General features: G+C 47.9%; 1 protein-coding gene across 1 annotated transcript in view; it reads right to left on the minus strand.

Moving 5' to 3' along the window:
* vwa5b1 (von Willebrand factor A domain containing 5B1) overlaps positions 1 to 19,578 on the minus strand; it is a 308,019-nt gene that overhangs the window by 147,360 nt on the left and 141,081 nt on the right. The window contains exons 12-14 of the mRNA XM_085967564.1: positions 7,982 to 8,171; positions 6,681 to 6,880; positions 283 to 379 (exon numbers count right to left, since the gene is read on the minus strand). Coding sequence (XP_085823690.1) covers positions 283 to 379; positions 6,681 to 6,880; positions 7,982 to 8,171 — 487 coding nt within the window. The remainder of the gene's footprint in view (positions 1 to 282; positions 380 to 6,680; positions 6,881 to 7,981; positions 8,172 to 19,578) is intronic.

Here is a 19,578-nt window from a genome sequence, read left to right on the forward strand (position 1 = left end):
CTGGTTTCAAGTTCTACCGTTTTTTTTGTTTATCAAATTAACATCCTGGTTTTCATCTTCAGCGCTGATCCGAAACACACTGGTCTTTACAACAACAACTTGTACCTTCTGCAGTATTCCTGACCTATAATTCTAAAATCTAAGCTTATATTTTATCTAGTTGGCTAAGCAAGCTGATTCCCTTGGGTTCTTTGAACTTATAATGAGGAAGTCACAGTGTTGATCCTCAGCGTTTTCCCTATTTTAATGGAGAAAGCGAGGAATTGGAACTGCAGCAGTTACCAAGCGATTGTCTTTCTTCTGTAGAGCTGTAAATGTCAGTGCTTTTGACATTTGAGAGAGATGGAGCTACATTTAATGAAGAATTGTTTATGTTTACCTAAGGGGAAAAAAGAACTCTGCGATTTTGCAGCATTGTACTTGGTGTGCTGCCCTGATTGGCGAAAATCTAATTAGGATGAATTTCTTCACCATTTTCCGATACATAGTCGGGGCAAATAATTTTTGTAGGGCAGAAGCCATTTCCACTGGTTTTCTGCACACTCGTTTTATCTGAAACTGCATTCTTTCTGATTGCTGTCATAATAACGTTTCTGACTCCATTGTTTCTGTTCAACTCTTGAGGCCAAATTTGGTTGAACAAGACTCAATCGTGTTTTCAATCTCCTCTTCATCGAGAGTTCCGCTGGAGTATATCCAGTTTTAGTGTGCGGAGTAGTTCTTCAGCAAGAAATTTGCCAAACGTTGCTTCATGCTGAGTCCCGAACAAACCCACAACACTTGCTTTTTGAGAGTTTCTTTTACTATTCTGACTGACCATTCAGCTGCTCCGTTTGAAGCTGGATGATATGGTGGAACGAGAGTGTGTTTGATACCGTTCCATTTCATGAACTCTTGGAATGGAGCAGAACTGAGGGCCATTGTCAGAAACAAACTCTTCAGGTAAGCCATGTCACGTGGAGATAGACCTCAATGCATCTATGGAACGTTCAGCTGTAGTATTTGAATCCATGTGTTTCACTTCAATCTACTTTGAGTGATTATTTACAAATACCAGGAAATAATCATTTGCTTTCTCACGGAAGTCTACATGTACTCTCTGAAAAGGTCTACTTGGCCATGACCAGGGCTGTAGTGGAGTTTTGGGTGGTTTGTTTCTGCAATTTTGGCAAACGCTGCATTTGCTGACAAGTGATTCAAGATCACTGTCCAATCCAGGCCAGTAAACAAAGCTTCTTGCAATTGATTTCATACTGACGATCCCTGGATGTTCAGTATGAAGTTCAGCCAGAATTCTATCTCTCAAAGAAGTAGGTGCCACCACTCTGTTTCCCCACTTGATACAACCTTGCTCACAAGACAATTCAGTACGACGGTTATGGAATGGTTTCAACTCTGTGTCCCGACGCTGATCAGTCCATCCATACAAAACGCTAGTTAGGCCACAGCTGGAGTACTGTGTGCAGTTCTGGTCGCCACACTATAGGAAGGATGTGATTGCATTGGAGAGGGTGCAGAGGAGATTTACCAGGATGTTACCTGGGCTGGAGCATTTCAGCTATGAAGAGAGACTGGACAGGCTGGGGTTGTTTTCCTTAGAGCAGAGAAGGCTGAGGGGGGACCTGATTGAGGTGTACAAAATTATGAGGGACATAGATAGGGTAGATAGAAAGGAACTTTTCCCCTTAGTAGAGGGGACAATAACCAGGGGGCATAGTTTCAAGGTAAGGGGCAGGAGGTTTACAGCGGATTTGAGGAAAAACATTTTCACCCAGAGGGTGGTTGGAATCGGGAACTCACTGCCTGAAAGGATGGTAGAGGCAGGAACCCTCACAACATTCAAGAAGCATTTAGATGAGCACTTGAAACGCCATAGCATACAAGGCTACGGACCAAGTGCTGGCAAATGGGATTAGAATAGATAGGGCTTGATAGCTGGCGCAGACACGATGGGCCGAAGGGCCTCTTTCTGTGCTGTATAACTCTATGGCCTAGAAATTCAGTATAGCCATGTTTGGGGCGCTACAGCCGGGCGGCCGCTAAAGTTTGCGCCCGGCGCAACTTTGCGCCACCTTCGCCGATATTCAGTGGCATCGCCCCAAGAGGTTGCTGCTGCGCTAAAGCAGGCGATGCACGACTATCATTAGTCGCTAAGCTGGCGATCCGGGGCGCTAACACCGAGGACGGGCGCAGCGCAGGTGCGGCGAGTTGCTCAATGAAGGCAGACACGCTGGCGCCGGTCAGCTCTTAAAGGGGAAGGGTCGACTTGTTTGGCTGCCATGCCATGCACACTGCAGCCCTGAAGCAAGGCCTGACCGTTGCTGGTTCATCAGTTCTATGCCCTCAACCATGGGGAAGCCCGCTATTCTTCCAAAGCCGATTGCACGCTCTTGCTGCTTGTCCAGGGTCATGGGGAAGGAGATGTACTGACGTCTCCTTCTGAAAAGGGCATTGTTCACCTGGCGGATGCAGCAATGTACCGCGAACTGGGAGATGTTGGCAATGTCCCCAGTAGCGGATTGGAAGGAGCCAGTGGCATCGAAGTTGAGAGCCACCGTCACCTTCACTGCCGCTGACAGAGATGTCCTGCTCCTCAGCTGTGGTTGCAGATCTCTACGAAGCAGGTGGCAGATCTCAGTGACCACCTCCCTTCTGAATCGCATCCTCCGAACACACTGCTCCTCAGACATGTTCAGATATGAGAACTGCTGGCGGTATACCCTGGGTGGGTAAGGCCTCCTGTGCCGACGCCTGTTGGCCAATCTCTGTCTGGCCATGACTGGCACTCTCTCACGGCGTCTCTGATCCCTTTGAATGCAATGCAGAAAGCCAACGTTTCCACCCATTGCAGCCCCCATTATATGTGGCGACTCAAGGCTATGGCACGGAAAGTGCAATCCAAGTGCAAAGCTCTGGCCTGAAGCCACAAGTACCTGTGCAAGCGCTGAGTCAAAGCAGAAAGCTCTCTGCCTTTGTCTCTCTCCAAATATCCGTCTCTCACACAGAGGGATTGGCACAAAATGGCTGCCACTTATACTGCAGGAGGAGTCCCCTTTAAATAGCGCCCCCCGCGCCTCGCAGCGACTGGGAACCGTTCCCCTCTACCAGTCGCTGGGGGCGCCAGGCGCAAAGAAGGGCGGCGCCACTGAATTTCCGGTTCGGGGCGCACAAAGGGCGTTGCACGATGAAATGACGTCAGGATCTGCGCGCGCAGCTGAGCGCGCGCAAAGGCTTTGCGCCACCACTAAATCTTTACTGAAGTTGGGGAGAGGCGCAGATCGCGCTGCGCCCGGCCGCTAGCCGCCTAGCGCCCCACATCTCCTCCTCCTAAGGCGCTAGCGGCTGGCGCAAACAACTGAATTTCTAGGCCTATGACTATGTCTCTACTGGACCATATCAAGGAAAGATCTTAACTCAGATATGTCCCGTGGCTTTGGAGCATTGATGACAGCATCAACCTTTTCCTTAACTGGTTGCAAGCCATTTGCATCAACTTTCAGACCAAGGTACACAACCTCGGGCTGCACAAAAGCACATTTGCTCCTTTTCAATTTGACATTGTGGGAATTCAACCTTTGAAGCACTAAATCTAACACTTCTAGATTTTCTTCCTCGCTGCTTGTTGCGATCAGCACATCATCTTGATTGCATTAGCAATTTGGAATTCCTTGCAAAATCTTATCCATTGTAGCCTGGAAGATTTTGGGGGAGGATTTTCCACCATATGGCAGCTCGGTGTGTGAGTACAGTCCCTTGTGTGTGTTGATGGTGAGATACTGTTGACTCTCTTTGTCAACATTCAGCTGAGCGTAAGCGTGCGACAGGTCAAGCTCAGAGAAAACCTTTGGCCCAGAAAGTGCTGCATACAAATCCTGCGATGTAGGTAACGGGTACTGCTCATCGTCAACTGCTTGGTTGATGGTAACTTTGTAGTCACCGCACAAGCGGACAGTTTTGTCTGCTTTGGGCACTACCACAATCAGGGTAGCCCATTCACTTTTGTTAGTTTTTACTAGCACTCCGTTCTCTCTCAGCTTCGCTCGCTCTTCCTCCACCTGACTTTTCAATGCATAGGGGACCGGCCTTGCCTTACAACAGACAGGCTTCGCGCTGGGCTTGATGCGGATATGCACGTTATACCCAGTGATGCCCTCATAACTGTCTGTGAACATGCTTTCGTACTTGTTCAGCATCGTGTCGAGTCGCTTCTTTGAAGCATCTACACTGAAGATGTATTTCCGGTCTAGTTTTAACTTTCTCAACCAATCTTTGCCCATGAGGGTTGGCCTGTTGTTGTTGTAGCTCGCTACAATAATAGGCAGCTTTACTGACTGGCCATTGTGTTGAACTGTACATTCCATTTGTCTACATGTCTCTGGGATTTCTCCGGAGTAGGTTTTTAACTCTACAGTACTCTTTGTAAGTGGTATTTGATTAAATTTACTCTGACATGTGTCCTTACTCATGATAGAGCAGTCCGCTGCTGTGTCGATACACATATCAATATATTGGTCATTTATCAAAAGTTTTGTATGGAAGCCTTTCTCATGACTGCTTGCACTGCCGCTAGTGGCATAGATACTGTAGATGCCTAGTCTTCAACATCAGGTGTGTTCACTTCAATATTGTGAATTCCTTCCTTTTGTTGTCGCTGCTTTGTATTGCCACTAGAATGGTTCTTACTTCCTGCTTTCGATCTAGCTCTGCAAGCTGTTGAAATATGGCCTTGCTTCAGGCAGTGAAAACAGTTCGCATTTCTGTATTGGCAGGACTGTGGTGAGTGATTTCCATTGCAGCGATAACAATTCACTGAACCGCTCTCACCATAATATTTTTGACTTGGTCTCACAACTTTAGGTTTGGCAGTGGCTTTGTGACCATAGACCTCAGCTGCACTAGTCACTTGAGTTGGATGATGCTCCTTACCATTCTTAGATGCCATCTCCATCGATAGGGCAATTTTGCGTGCTATGTCAAACGTTAGGTTCAGAGTGTTCAATAACTTGGACTGTGTGCGCTCATCCACCAGTTCACACGCAAACTTATCTCGCAACATACGATCCAAAAATGTGCCAAAGTTACAACGCAAAGACAGATTTTTAAGAGCTACAATGTGCTCACTGATGGTTTTACATTGTTTTTGGTTTTGGTACCAAACTTATAGCTCCCTGCTATTTCTAATGGCTTTGGGTCAAAATGGTCTTCCAGTTTCTTCCAACGACACATCCTTCGCTTTCCCTGGCGCAAGTAGGTTTGTCAACATTCCATAGACATCTGGCCCGATTACCATTAGAAAAATTGCTTTTTTACGTTCACGAATTACTTTATTTTGAGCTTGAACATTCTCATCTGCACCTTCGGTCTCAATAATGTTATTGGCCTTAAAACCATCTCCATCCGCTCAATGTAAGAACGGAATGGTTCACGAGCTCAGTCATACATGCCGAGGCTTCCGATGAATCCCGTAGGTGCGGCCATGATTGTCCCGATCCCGTTGAACAGTGACTCAGCACACTCCCTGTGTACCTGTGAGAATCAACGCCGCTGTTGCTGTGTATACATACACGCGAAGGTGAAGCACAGACACTTCTGCATCAGCATTAACAGTAAAACATCGCAAAAATTCAGTTTAGGTGTCACAAATTCACGTTAAACTTTTCCACTCAAGGGTTGAACATTGTGTCATTCCATGATCCCTAAAAATGGCTTTGAAATCACAGTCTCCTCACCACAATATCTGTGGGTAGAACAAGTGAAGGACAGACAGGATGAGTTGCTAGTTCATGTGCTTGTTTACCAGGCCAGAGCGAACTGAGCATGCTCATACCAAACCATGTGACAAACCATGTGATAATACATTACACCAATTTTGAACTGGAGGAAGTTATAACTCGAGACTGTAAGTTGGACATGCAGTCTGACAGTATAGAGGCAGTCTCAAATAACCCCAAACCATTGTGATTTCTCCTACCAGAGATAGGGGCAGGTAAATACCATCAATAGACAAGCCTGGTATCTTGGCTCTGTGGGCTGGCATCAATGATGCTAGTTCTGATATTGGGGCTGCATGAGATGTCCTTGGGCTTTAGGCTGACACCTTTCAGGACCAAGTGAATTGAGGACGGCTAATGAAGATGAGTTTGCTACTCCTCCCAATTTGGTATCATTAGCAAACATTGATATCAACCCCTTTATGACTATGTTTGAGAACAGAAGTAATCCAACATTAATCCCTAGGGTGTCCCACTCGGCACTGCACCTGCCTGTCTGAGAAAAATCCATTAACTACAACCATTTGCTGTCTCCCTTTCAGCCGTCTCTGTCCACACTGACACTTTCATTTTATGCCATGGGCCCTCATTTTCTCAACCAACTCCTTATGCAGCACTTTATCAAATACTTCCTAGAAGTCTATACTAACTCCTACATCTCCCCTGCCTATACTTCCCCTTATTCTCTTAAAATGTCTATCAGGTTAGGCAAACATGACCTACCCTTCACAAATCCATGCGACTGTCTTTGATCAGTCCATGGTCTCCTAAATATTAATTTATTTTGTCTCTAATTATGATCTTATATTTGACCTTTATAAAGCATTTTTAAGTTGTGGTAAAATTATTTCACAATTAATTTTTCAAAACTATGACAACAGCTAAAGGAAACAGGTAAAGGAAACTTGCCTGAAACTCCCCTTGCCAAGGAGAGACGCTTTCTGGGCTGTTCTGACCCGCAAGCTGTTGAGCTCTTGCTCTGCGGAGAGGGTTTTTATTGAATGCTGAAGCTGGGTCACTGGAGGTGAACACTCTCTTGGAGCTCTGCTGTCCGGTTATGTAATTGGTGCTGTACGCTCTTCTTCTGGGAGACGTCTTTGACTCAATACCTTGAAATATATTTTAAATATGATTTATAATGGGTTAACTTCATCCGATCTTTCTAATTCCTTCTTGGTAATTTTTGTATCTTTCGAGTATTCCAAGGAGATTGTTCAGGAGTAAGTATGTATTCAGATGCAGATTATAACTAATATCTCACCTTCCCGCCCCCACACCAAGCCAGGTGGTTCTACAAATTTCACCACGGTTTCCATCCCTGATCACTATCCAATGGCCTGTGCTGGAAATATAATCTTCATTAAAAAATTCTAAACTAAAATTGGTGCAAAAATTGTGGTAGATCCCTAATCCACTGCCCAGTTAGACATTGCTGAATAGACAGGATCTAACTTGACGGTGATGCCCACACAGTTAAATAGTCACAGTAAGAGTGGCCATTTGAGTGAGATGCAAGGTGGTACATCTGTGGTACAATCTCCCAGCATAAAACTTGGGCCTTTGTCTATGGTTCCAGGGACGCTGGTCTCCCTCAGGCAGCTCACTCAGGTAGCTATTTATGTCTGAGTTTAGACAATGGCGCTGGTGACCGAGCCTGATCCTGTCCTCATCCGACATCTACACACGTACAGTTTCCAGCAGGCGTTACTGCCTCGCGGTCAGGAGCAAGAACCTGTGCTGTTCTTTTTTCCCTCCCTCGCCCAGAGGTTTTGAGGGCCATTGTGTCCCAATCACCTGATCAGCAAACTCAACAAAACCAGGGATCAAACTGGGATCCTCCTGGTCTGAATGGCTCAATTTCACACTGGGCAATGTAATTACCAACTGGCCGATCAGGGCAAGTATCGCCAGCTGAATCCTTAGTAGGAACAAATCAATTAGAATTCCCCAGTCTGATGGTTTCCACTGGGCGGACTTTGCTATTACCAGCAGGGCAGCAGAGTAAAGGTCTGCTAAGAATTTTATAACAATTCTAGTTTAGAAATTTTAAACTGTCTGTTTACATAAAGATTACGCTGTCTAAACTTCAAAAAGACTACCATTGAGAACAATATGGTTTGGCATTACTCTGGGTACTGTTAATGTTCGGAAATTCTGGCTGGCATTAACAAAATAAACTCGAAAAAAATGAAAGATCCCAACCCCCTTACCTTCCTGTTCACGGTCATCAACAATACAGGTCACTTCTGGAGGCAGCTCATTTACAGAGTTCACCACACAATCTCTGCAGCTTCTCAAGTTCTCAGAGTTTATCCAACCAAGCTCCTCTTCTCGGGAATGGTAAAACACTGAGCTGTTGGATTCCTGGGACCACATCCCGCTGTACCGACGCTGTTTGTCCTTAAACAAATCAAGAATCGAAGGTAAGCTCCCGCACAAAAAAACAAATCAACTGTTGTGGTTGCCGCTCCAGTGCTGGAGGGGTTCCTGCCCTTTCAGTAACTGGTGTCTTACAAGTTCAAACCTTAGTTTTGACTGACTTTCAAACTTGCTTGTCTTTACTAGCCGAGTTCCAGCAGCTTTCAGCCAAACTACAAGATGGACTATTGCACAAGGCAGAGGAGGGTTAATGACAGGACTACTGTTGCATTGCTGAGGCACAGAACCACCACCTAACTGAAGTAGGATGTGTGTCAATGGGAAATCCCCATGGGTAACAAAGAGATTTAAATATAAAAAGGGGAACAAGTGTTTGATGGTGTACACGGGCGACTGCAGCCGATATAAAGTGTCAGCGTTGCTCAGTTGGTATCACTCTTGCCACTGAGCCAGAAGGTTATGGGTTCAAAACCCAATCCAGGACTTTAGCATATAGTCTAATCTAACATTTCAGTACAGTGCTGAGGGACTGAAGTATCACTGCTGCACACTGTCCATTAGATGAGATGTAGATCACACTGTGACAGCAGAAACCTCTGCATTCCTATTACTGCATTTTTGAACAGTTTGCTTTCTTATTCTTGCTACAGTTCTCATTTAGTCATAAATGTTTATTATTAAAAGAACATAAGGATGTAAAAGATTTCATCCAGTCCCTCTCTCCTGTGGCAGTGCTGTCATATAAATGCAGCTCCCGTGCCTCATGATCCTGCATACCTGATTATTGGAAATCACTGTAACTTCTTGGCATGATATTGTTACTAAATCGAATAAGACAGCAGTCATAAAGGATTGACCTTACAACAGCATCTGAGAACACAAACGTTGTTTGTCTTCCTTTGTGGCTCCCTTTCTGTCTTTCCTGACTGCATTTGTATCTGTTACTGCCCACAACATCTGCAAAATGCCATGTTCCAATTATATTGGATAGAAAATCTCTTACGCAGGGAAACAGAGCTCGAGCCAGTGTCTCAGAAAGATAAGCATTTTTAGTGAAGGCAGTAAACACAGAAAGAATACAAATCAATGTCCACAGACAAAACAGTGACACCAGATCTTCCTCCTTTAAGCAACCATTTCTTCTTCAATTGTATTTACACCACTGAATTCTACACACCTTAAAGCTCATCATCGACTGCATATTAAATATCTGCTGAATGGGATGGCAAAAATACTTTGATTCATTCTGTCCCAGGACTTGCTGTAGAGCGCATGACTCCTCTCTTTCTTCCTTCCAAAACCTACAGGACATTTAATATCAAATTAGCATCTGCTAAACATTACTTCCTGATTTGTGCCCTCACCTTTACTGCTTGATTCCACCTTGATGCTGTCCTGCTTTGGTCTTCATTTCTCAATGATCAATGAAAGGAAACGTTCACAATGGAGAAACCCTGGGCTAGAAATTCATTATAGCCCAGGAATGGGCGGTGACATTAGGGCCTAGAAATTCAGTTGGCGCCGCGCCAGGGCTTTAGCGCCGGAAAGTTAGCGCCGGCGCTAAGTCCCCCTGCGCGCGCCAAAAATTCAGTAGCCGCGCCTAAACGGCTGCTGGCACTACTGAAGGGTGTTTGCGCCTGAAAATGGGCGCTACCTGCCGCTTTGCGGCGCTATTCCGGCGCTGCGGCGCCCGATGCGGTGCGGCAGGCTCGGGAAGTGCAGGCCTCCTCCTTCAGTTAAGGAGGAGCTGCCTGCACCCGCCCGCTGGCCGGTAAACTCATCAGAAAAATGAGCCCGGCACCTCGGGGAAGTGCCGGGCTCGCAGCCCGGAAGCATCTGTTCCGCGGGGGGGGGGGTGGAGGAGTCCGGGGAGGGAGGTGCGGGCAGGCGGCCGGTGGGAAAGCGGCCGGCCGCCGCGCGACCTTAAGGCGCAGGCGCTAACTGATGTAAGACTCTGTTGCCAGAGTCTTAGTTGCGGCTGCCACGGGCGAGGCGGCCGCAACTGAATTTCGGCGCTGGGGCCCGTCGGCATGGCAACCGGGACGCTGCGCACACCGATGACGTCATCGGTGCTGGCGCAGCGCAACCGGTCTACCACCGATTCTAGGGCCCCAGGGAATTTCTAAACTGGCCATAACTCCGGCGCTAGGCCCTCTAGCGCCTCAAATGCGGCGCTAAGGCTACTCAATTTCTAGGCCTAGAAAAGTTAGAGAATTAGCACCAGGCGCTAATGCTTTAGACTGCATGCAAAATTCGTGCTCACTGCTCAAAAAAATGATTGAAGTCCTAATTCGAGTCTTAAAGCCCAAGCTCATTGGCGTTACACTCAAAGGGCGGACCAATATCAGGTGCAGTCTAATCGAAAGTTATGATTGCCACAGGCTTTTTTCACTACTTAAAGGGGAGGTTCATTGATGCTGCAGCACCTCATTCTCAGCATTTCTGGCTGTGCAGCTGCCTCAGCAAGCAGCAGCAGGAGGAGAAGAAGGAGTCAAAGCACTGAAGCAGCTGTACTCATGGCAGATCCATGCCCCAGGGAGAGACCACAGATTCTGTGAACAAGCATTAGAGGTGTTGGTGTTCGCTGTGGAGAGACGGAGGGCGGTACTCTACCCGACAAGAGGCAAGAGGCCCTCGCCGCAAAGCTTCCGTGCCATGTGGAGGGAGGTAGCGCAGCATGTCTCGGGCAGCACTGTGGTCCCCAGGACCCACACACAGTGCAGGAAGAAATTTAACGACCTCACTCGGGTGGTCAGGGTGAGTGAATGCATCAATAAATGCTACATACCACCATCTATACCACAATCTTCACACACTGCCTAAAGCAACACACCTCCTGTCCTCACCCACCAACAATCTCCAAATACCAACACTCACACCCACATCTCACAGCTTGTACACAATGACAGCTATTCAACTATGGCAGGCACATCACCCAAACACATTGTTCCACACTCACTCACACACTTTCCTTATTTTTGCAGGCCAAGGTGGCTCACAACAGGAGGGAGCAGGAGCGCACAGGCGGGGACAAGCTGACACCCAACCGCTGTCTGCACTTTACAATAGAGTGCTGCAGATTATTGGGCGCCAGGTGGTGGGCGTCATGGCCACCGGCGACATTGACCCCCTTGGGCACAACAATGGTATGTTCATCCTTACTCCGTCTTTTCACATCCCACTCCTCCCTCACCCCACAAGCATTTCGCACTTTCCAGCTAATCATGCTGTCTCCATGCATTTCTCCCTTCCTGCCCCCCTCCCCTCACCTTAACCCAGCCTTTATGCTTTCAGATAATCAGCAAGCACCTGAGCAGCCTGTCCCTGAGGGCGCCGTAGAGAGCGAGGCAGGAGAAGAGGAGGAGGCAGAAGACACCATGTAACTGCATGTCTCACCCGCAGGCACCAGCTCAGATACTGGCACTATGCATTCTTTAGAGGCTAGTATAGTAGTGGGATCTGCACAGGGTGATGCACCGAGGACGAGCAGGCTGCAGCAAGGCCGGGGAAAGGGTAGCTCGGGGGCCAGCTCCCCGGAGCTTCTGCTGCACAGGACTCAGGTGAGGACCTTGATGGGGTGGCATTTAGAAGAAGGGTGATGGGCAGCACATGGAGAAGATAGGTGCAATGGCAAAGGTGCCTGAGAGTCTCTCGGCAATGGTAAGGAGTGTGGAGGAGACCGCCTCCAACATTGCACAGAGCTCTGCGCACACCATGGAGACCATCATTTCCAGTCTGCAAAGGATGGTAGACTCCCAGGGACACCGTGGCGACCCAGACACGATGCCACATGTGATGGGCAATCTAGCGGCTTCCATTGCAGCACAGGTGGAAGTGACGCAACGTCTTAGTGCTGTAATGCAGCCTATGGTTGGTGCCATTCAATCTCAGACTGCCCTCCTGCAGTCTCAGCTTAATGCCACGCAAGCTCTGACTGCTGCCATCATGGCTGGGTCTACCACCGTTGACCGGGGCTTTCACGGTGTCGCAGCAGGCCAGCAATCTGTGCTCCAGCAGATTGCTAGGGATGCTGAGGTGCTGCCCCGGAGGAGTGGCAGTGGGTCAGTGGAGCAGGAACCTGTTGTCCTCCCTCACAATGACAGCATTCCTGCTCCCACCACTGCCACTCCGCCATTTTACTTGTCGCTGCCTGTCATCCAGCCAGCCCAGACTGCTGCCGTCAATGCTGAGGTGGTGCAGTCTACAGCTGGGCCTTCCAGGCCCAGAGCTGGTCGAGGGCATCCTGCAAGGCCATCTGAAGTCTCCTGCATGGACACTCATGAGCCTTCCACCTTTCCAGAAGGCCGATTGAGTGGCTGCCTCCTCCCTCGCTCCTGTTCCTCATCCTCCTTCTCCTCCTCATCTCACTCTTCCTCCTTCTGAGGTGGTCCCGGAATCCCTGGTGGCAAGGGCTGAGCCCTCATGATGGCCAAGTTGTGGAACAAGCAGCAGACCACCTCAAAATGGGACACCTGCTCAGCCGAGCACTGGAGGGCTCCTCCTGAGTGGTCAAGGCAGTGGAACCATTGCTTCAGCAGGCCGATAGTCTGGTCGATGATGTTCCTGGTGGCGGCCTGGCTCTCATTATATGAATGTTGGGCAGGAGTTTTAGGGTTGAGGAGGGGAGTCATGAGCCAGGTGGAGAGCAGATAGCCCTGGTCTTCGAGCAGCCAACCGTGAGCTTGACGTGGTGGCTGGAAGAGCACTGACATACCGGTCTGGCACAGGATGAAGGCATCATGGCTGCTGCCAGGATAGCGGGCATTGACATTGAGGATTCGCTGTGTGTGGTCGCACACCAACTACACATTAAATGAGTGGTAGCCTTTGCAGTTATGGAAGATCTCAGGATTGTTATGCGGTGCCCGCAAAGTCATGTGGGCGCAGTCAATGGCGTTCTGCACCATGGGGAATCCCACTATCCTGGCAAAGCCACATGCATGCTCATCCTGCTTCTCTCTAATGATGGGGAAGGAAACATAGCCCCTTCTCCTAGTGTCGAGAGCCTCTATGACCTCCCAGATGCAGCGATGGATGGTGAACTGCGAGATGTTAGCTATGTCTTCTGTTGCAGACTGGAAGGATCCACTGGCGAAGAAATTGAGGGTGATGGTGACCTTGACTGCCACTGAGAGAGCCGTCCTCATCCTGATCTGAGGCTCGAGGTCTGGTTGCAGGAGGTGGCAGAGTTCTGTGACCACATCCTTGGTGAAGCGGAGCCTTCTAATACACTGCCCCTCGCTTAATTGTAGGTAGGAGAAGTGCTCTCTGAATACCCTCGGAGGGTAAGGCCTCCTGGTGAGAGCCCTGATGGCCCTCCTCCTCCCTCTGGCCACATGTTCCAGTCTTTCTCGCTGCCTCCGCTCCCTCTGCAGCAGTTTGATTCTTTGAAGAATAAATGTAACTAATTTTTAGTTGCTACCACACTCCTGATACAAAATAACTTTGAAATTACTGAATGAAACTGTTGCAGTGGGTGAAACTGACAAGAAACCTCTGAAACTGCACTAACTTGACAGCTGCAAGTGATTACTGATGATCCCTTTAAATAACATCCCTGGAGTCGGCTTCCTGGCGCTTCACGCAGCTCTCCCTGTCGCTGTTTACTCCAGGCGCTAAGGTAGGTGGCGACAATCAATTTAGCAGATCGGGCGGTCAGTGAGTGTTGCACACTCACTGATGTCACGATCCACCTGGCGTTGAGGCTCCTGGTGATTCTTCTTCTTATCGTGTCCACGGACAGTCTATACATAGCCCAGCCAGAACTGGACACATTTTTGCGCCTTGTTGTTGGATTCGGCAAGATCTGCAACAGTGCAGGGTTCCTCTAATGATGGGCATTGCAGGAGATGTTGCATAGTCTGTGCCTCAGTTCCACATTCACAAGTTGTCGGGCTGGTTGAATATCCCCATTTGCTTAGTGACACCTTTGAGCAACCTACACCAGTCCTAAGTCTGTTAAGGCACTTCCAGATTGCCCAGTTGCAATTAGCTCCTGGAGGAAGGCTTTCATCAGGTAAAATTTCCATCACTGGGGGTTGTTCAAGACTGGCGAGCCGGTCTTTCCACAAGGCGATGCGGGCTTCAGATGAGCTTGATTGTAATGGAACAACACTGTTCATGAAGCTCTTCCTTGACTTTAGGCGGCTGGGTGTAGGTGTATGACAATGCAGAGGGTGCCTCTCATCTGATGTTTGACGGAGTCGCTCTTTCTTGCTGGCTACCCTTCTTCTTATATCAGGGGGAGCGATACCCGCCAGGATATATAGGCTGTTGGTGTTTGTTGGTTTTAAGCAACCTGTGATAAATCGGCAGCTTGCATTCAGAACGGCATCCATCTTCTTGGCATGAGTAGACCCTTCCCATGCAGGGCAGGCGTATTCGGCAGTGGAATAGCAAAGAGCAAGTGCACTGTTACTGGCAGTGCTGCAGGGGAGCGGGATTTGCCTCGCCACGGCAATACTGCTCTAGTGCCCCATTAGCAATGGCGCTAAGGTACCGAATTTTTCCCCCAATCCTTAAACAAATTAAAGCAAAGGGTGGCAATTATCTCCCATTGGTTGCTGGCTGAGTCCTGTAAGCATGTTTGTGATGTTAGCGAATTTGAAGTTGGTAGTTGAGAGCACAAGAAGCTGTGCTGGTGGAAGAGCAGCCTGTATTCATTTATAACATTAGTGTCACACATGGAGAGTCAAGTGTAATCTTCAGGAGACGTGGGGTTAGAAAGCAGGAGATAATTGGACCAGGGCGTGCAGAACTAAAAATATTGGGATATGGTGGGGGAGTGGGACTGACTGGGTTGCTCTTTGAAAGAGCCAGCACAGACTCGATGGGCCGAATGGCCTCCTTCTGTGCTGTACTATTCTATGTTTCTATGATTTCCATTATAGATTCCTATGTATGATGCAAACTGCCTATGTAAACTTTTCATGTTGTAATTACACTCTCCTATTAAGTAAAAAGATTGCATTGTTTCTCTATAAGGCTTCGGTCAGACCCCATCTGAAGTATTTTGTTCCCAGTGACGACCACGGATATAGCGGGTTCCAAACTTAGTTGAGCTTTCCTGCTCAGCGTTAGAAGGGGCGGAACCTGTGCCCACCCTTTACATGGTCACATGTGGAGGGGGCCGGGCTAGTGGGGGCTCACCTATGCTGGGAGTTCCCGCCTCACTCGCTCAGAAGGTGCTCAGCGTAACACTGGATGCTGATACACCTGATGAGATGAGGCGTATCAGCATCCAGACGGATTGAAGTGGGTTCACCCAGGAGGGGGCGATCCAGGCGGGGGAAGCAGCCAGGACCTCTGAAGGTGGGGACAGGCAGTAGAGATTCCAGCAGCAAAGGTAGGCTGGTGCCAATGATGTGCCCATAGTGACGTGGGTGCTCTCAGGCCCCATGCAAGTGAGCTGCCCTCCCACTGACACCACAACCTCGGGCAGGTTCAGCACTGATGGTGGTGGGCATGAGCCCACATCACTGCTGAGGTTGCAGCCTATCCATTTTCCTGGAGTTTTATATTTTGCCGCTTCAAAAGATCCTAATTCTGGACACACTGGAACCAAAATCCAAAATAATGGCTGGAAATCCATTTGGGGAAGTAGAGGGAAAGTAAACAAATTAATTGGATGCTTGTGCTGAAAAGTCCCACACAGCCAATGCGTCAGGCTAAAGCACGCTTGGATATTTTTCATTTCTTAAATCTAAAATACAAATTGCATGATTCAGCAACATGATTTTAGTGACACCAAAAATAATCAACAGTGGTTTATACATTTTTAACATGATTCTAACAAGCTGCACAATTAAAGTATTAATGAAACTTACCTGAACAGTTTAACAGTCTCTGTAAATTATTTAATGGTTTTAAGCTCTCCAAATAATTAAGTAATGCTGGTTCCCTCGATGGATTAGTAAGTCAGTGCACTGCCTGATGGAATGGCACCAGCTTAGGTTCTGAATTTGCTCATCTCAGTCAAGTGGTGGTGGAGACTCTACAAATGGCCTCAGGATCCCTGGACTCACCAGGAGGGAAGGATCAGCAAAGATTCCTGTTCCTGATTGCCCTCAGTGATCCTTGCTGAAAGGTGTGTGCGGAATCAGTGAATCAGTGAATGCAGACTCAGCAGTCACACCATCCACAGGCGGATAGTCAAGGTTCACATGTTAATGACGGTCACTTGGACATGGTCCCAAACCTGGAGAACTAGACACCAGTGTGAATCAGAGACATCGGAGAGATGGAGAGAAAAATTGGGTATTTTTTAAAAAGTAAGCAATATTAAATTCAAGAGCGACTGTATTGGTTTTTAAAGCCAAGCTTTCTTCAGTGAAGAGAAACAATTCCTGTCGTGTTGATATATGCTCACAATTTAATTTAGCTTTCTCCTGAAAAGGCACAATAAACCAGATTTCAAGATCACAAGAATGATTTAATCTTACAGCAGAGCAGCTACACTAAATGAATCTCAGTTCCCAGCTCAATCTAAATTGACTAATGAGTCACCAGGCAGAGTCCCATTCTTTGTAAACAAGCATCCTATTTTCCTTTTTCAGAAGCCAATTTAAGTGCGCCCAAGATACAATTGAACAAATATTGACAGCAACAGCTATCGACACACTGCCATCTCTTCAATAGCAGAAACGACCTTGAGTACCTGGAGTGATGTCCTCAGCATTGGTTCTATACTCGGTAACAAGTTGCTGCTCATTTCCTGGGTGGCCTAAAGTCTATAGTTTACTGCTGCAGTCATCAAATGCCACTGGTACCTCTTCTTCTGATGTGAATCTATTGTATTCAAATGTTTAAACTCATCTCATTAAAGTTTCCAAGGACATAGTTATTCTACCAACACCAGTCTAATTCCAGTACCTACTGAGAGCTGGCAGTGTGCCTCAGCTCTGTATCACAGTCTCACCAAGGAATAGAGGGCTCTGCACACTCCTGCTTTCGTGAATGGGTAGAGCCCTTCTAAACTGCATCGGAAATCTGCTTAAATCTTAATGCGCGCAGTAAGCTGACTCTCAATGTAAAGCTGAAATTGCTGGCCTGTACTTTATCTTATGTTCTATCTATGTTACAGTTTTCACAATGAATGTATGCCTGTAATGGCATAAATATGGTGCAAACATTGTAGGACAGATCACCTTAATTTTCTACCCATCCACTTGAATTGCCTCCATGAAGATCCACAGAAGGAGGCTCCAGTCTAACGGTAAGAATCAGCACAAAGCCACAGAATCCACCTTGAAGCCACAACATCACTGTAATGTATATACCTTTAAGGGAGGAACTACTTTTTACAGCTTATGTATACTGTAGTACCGGCAGTGACCACACCTGTATATAGCACTGAGTAGTAATCTGTACAGGCAGTTCCACTGTGAGCCACGTTGAGTAAACACCTGTTGTACCGTTCTCCACAGTCTGTGTCTTATTATACACAGACACTACATTGGCGACGAGGCAAGTTCGAACCTACCTGCAACTCTGCATCACCTCCCGGGGATTCGTTCCTGGAGATCAGTGGATTGGAGTTCAAGGCCAGAGACTCGGGCGTCGACCACGGGCAACCGCCCAGTCATCCAGCAGAGACACGAGAATTGCGGGGGAGGCTGTCGAGAGCCAGGCTTGGCTTTCCAGTCGAGGTGGTCCAGCGAAACGGGCTGGCAACAGGTAGTGCGCAGACCCTTCCCGGACAGCGGCGGGCTAGAGCCCGACCGAGCGGCACAGCAAAGGGCCGAGCAGCGTCGACCAGGGAGAGAGAGAGAGGGCAGAGCGCACAGGGCGCAGCCGGTGTTCAGGGGCCGAGCAGCATCGAAGAGAGGGAGAGAGAGACGCGCAGAAACCCGTGAGGCGCCGCCATTGCCACGAGGACCGCCGAGAGCAGCGTTGGCAGCAGCACAGGAGAAGCGTGCGAAACATACAGGGCGCTGCCATTGCCACGTGAGCCGCCGGGAGCGGCGTTGGCAGCAGCGGGGGAGGAAGGAAAGCGCGGGAGATGCCATTTTAAGCCATTGGGAGACGCCATTTTAAACCACATCCAAAATGCCAAAGAGTGGCAGTATCACCGCATTTGACAATGAAGTCGAAGATTGGACTACATATGTCGAACGAATAGAGGTGTACTGCAAGGCAAATGAGGTGTCAGATGACAAGAAAGCATCGGTATTGTTAAATTTAATGGGTGCAAAGACGTATGGTTTATTACGAAATCTAGTAACCCCAACGAAGCCAATGGAAAAGAGTTTTGAAGGCGTAGTAATGATACTACAGGAACATTTAAACCCCACACCGCTGCTGATAGCAGAAAGATTCAAGTTTCACAAACGGAACCAGCATAAGGATGAAAGCAATGCTGATTATTTAACAGAACTGCGCAAACTATCGAAATACTGCCAGCTTGGAGCGGGACTGGCAGATACCTTAAGGGACAAGTTTGTGTGTGGGCTTCAAAGTGAAGGAACCCAGAAACGGCATTTATCTGAAAAGGACCTTATGCTGGAAAAGGCTTTCAGCATCACGGTATCATATGAAGCAGCAGCACGGGGCACTGCAGAGATACAACAGAGACCGCAAGAATATGGCACAAACGAAATGTCATATGGAACAGAGAAGTGCTATCGCTGCGGCAGAACAACACACGACCAGAATGATTGCTGGTTCAAAGACAAAGTGTGCAGACAGTGTGGAAAAGTAGGACACATAGCACAAGTCTGCAGGTCGGGAAAGAAAACCAGCAATAAGAAACCTACCAAAGAAAAGTACAAGAAGGTACATAAGATGACGGAGAATAGTTCAGACGAACAAAAGAGTGATAACGACTCCGAAAGCAGGGAACTGAGTTGTCTGAAACTACATAATGTGATCACAATGGAGGATCACCGAACCATTTGGGTCACTCTCAAGATAGCAGGAGTCCAGGTAAAGATGGAATGGGACACAGGATCAGCCCTAACAGTCATAAACCGACGGGACTACGAGCGGCTATTCTCACACATACCGTTGAGAGACACAAAAATTATTTTGAAGACGTACACGGGGCAAAAAGTCTACCCCAAAGGAAAAATAAGGGTGACCATTATATATAACGGTAAGGAAACACCAAAACTAGACCTGTATGTATTGCAAGATAGAGGACCACCATTACTGGGACGTGAATGGATCCGGAAAATACAACTGGATTGGCATTCCATACAGGCACTGACTGTGGCTGATAAAAAGGATGAAGACGTCACACCTGGGCGACTGTCAAAGATCCTAACTGACGCGAAAGAAGTGTTCCAGCAAGGACTCGGAACACTAAAAGGCATGACAGCGACGATTAAAATTGAAGAAAACGCAAGCCCAAAATGTTTTAAGGCCAGACCGGTACATTATGCGATCCGCCCAGCCGTCGAAGCAGAGCTGGAGAGTCTGGAACATTCAG

This window comes from Somniosus microcephalus, chromosome 25, assembly GCF_052327205.1.
Source record: "Somniosus microcephalus isolate GS21.2 chromosome 25, FLI_Smic_1.0, whole genome shotgun sequence".
Lineage (NCBI taxonomy): Eukaryota > Metazoa > Chordata > Chondrichthyes > Squaliformes > Somniosidae > Somniosus > Somniosus microcephalus.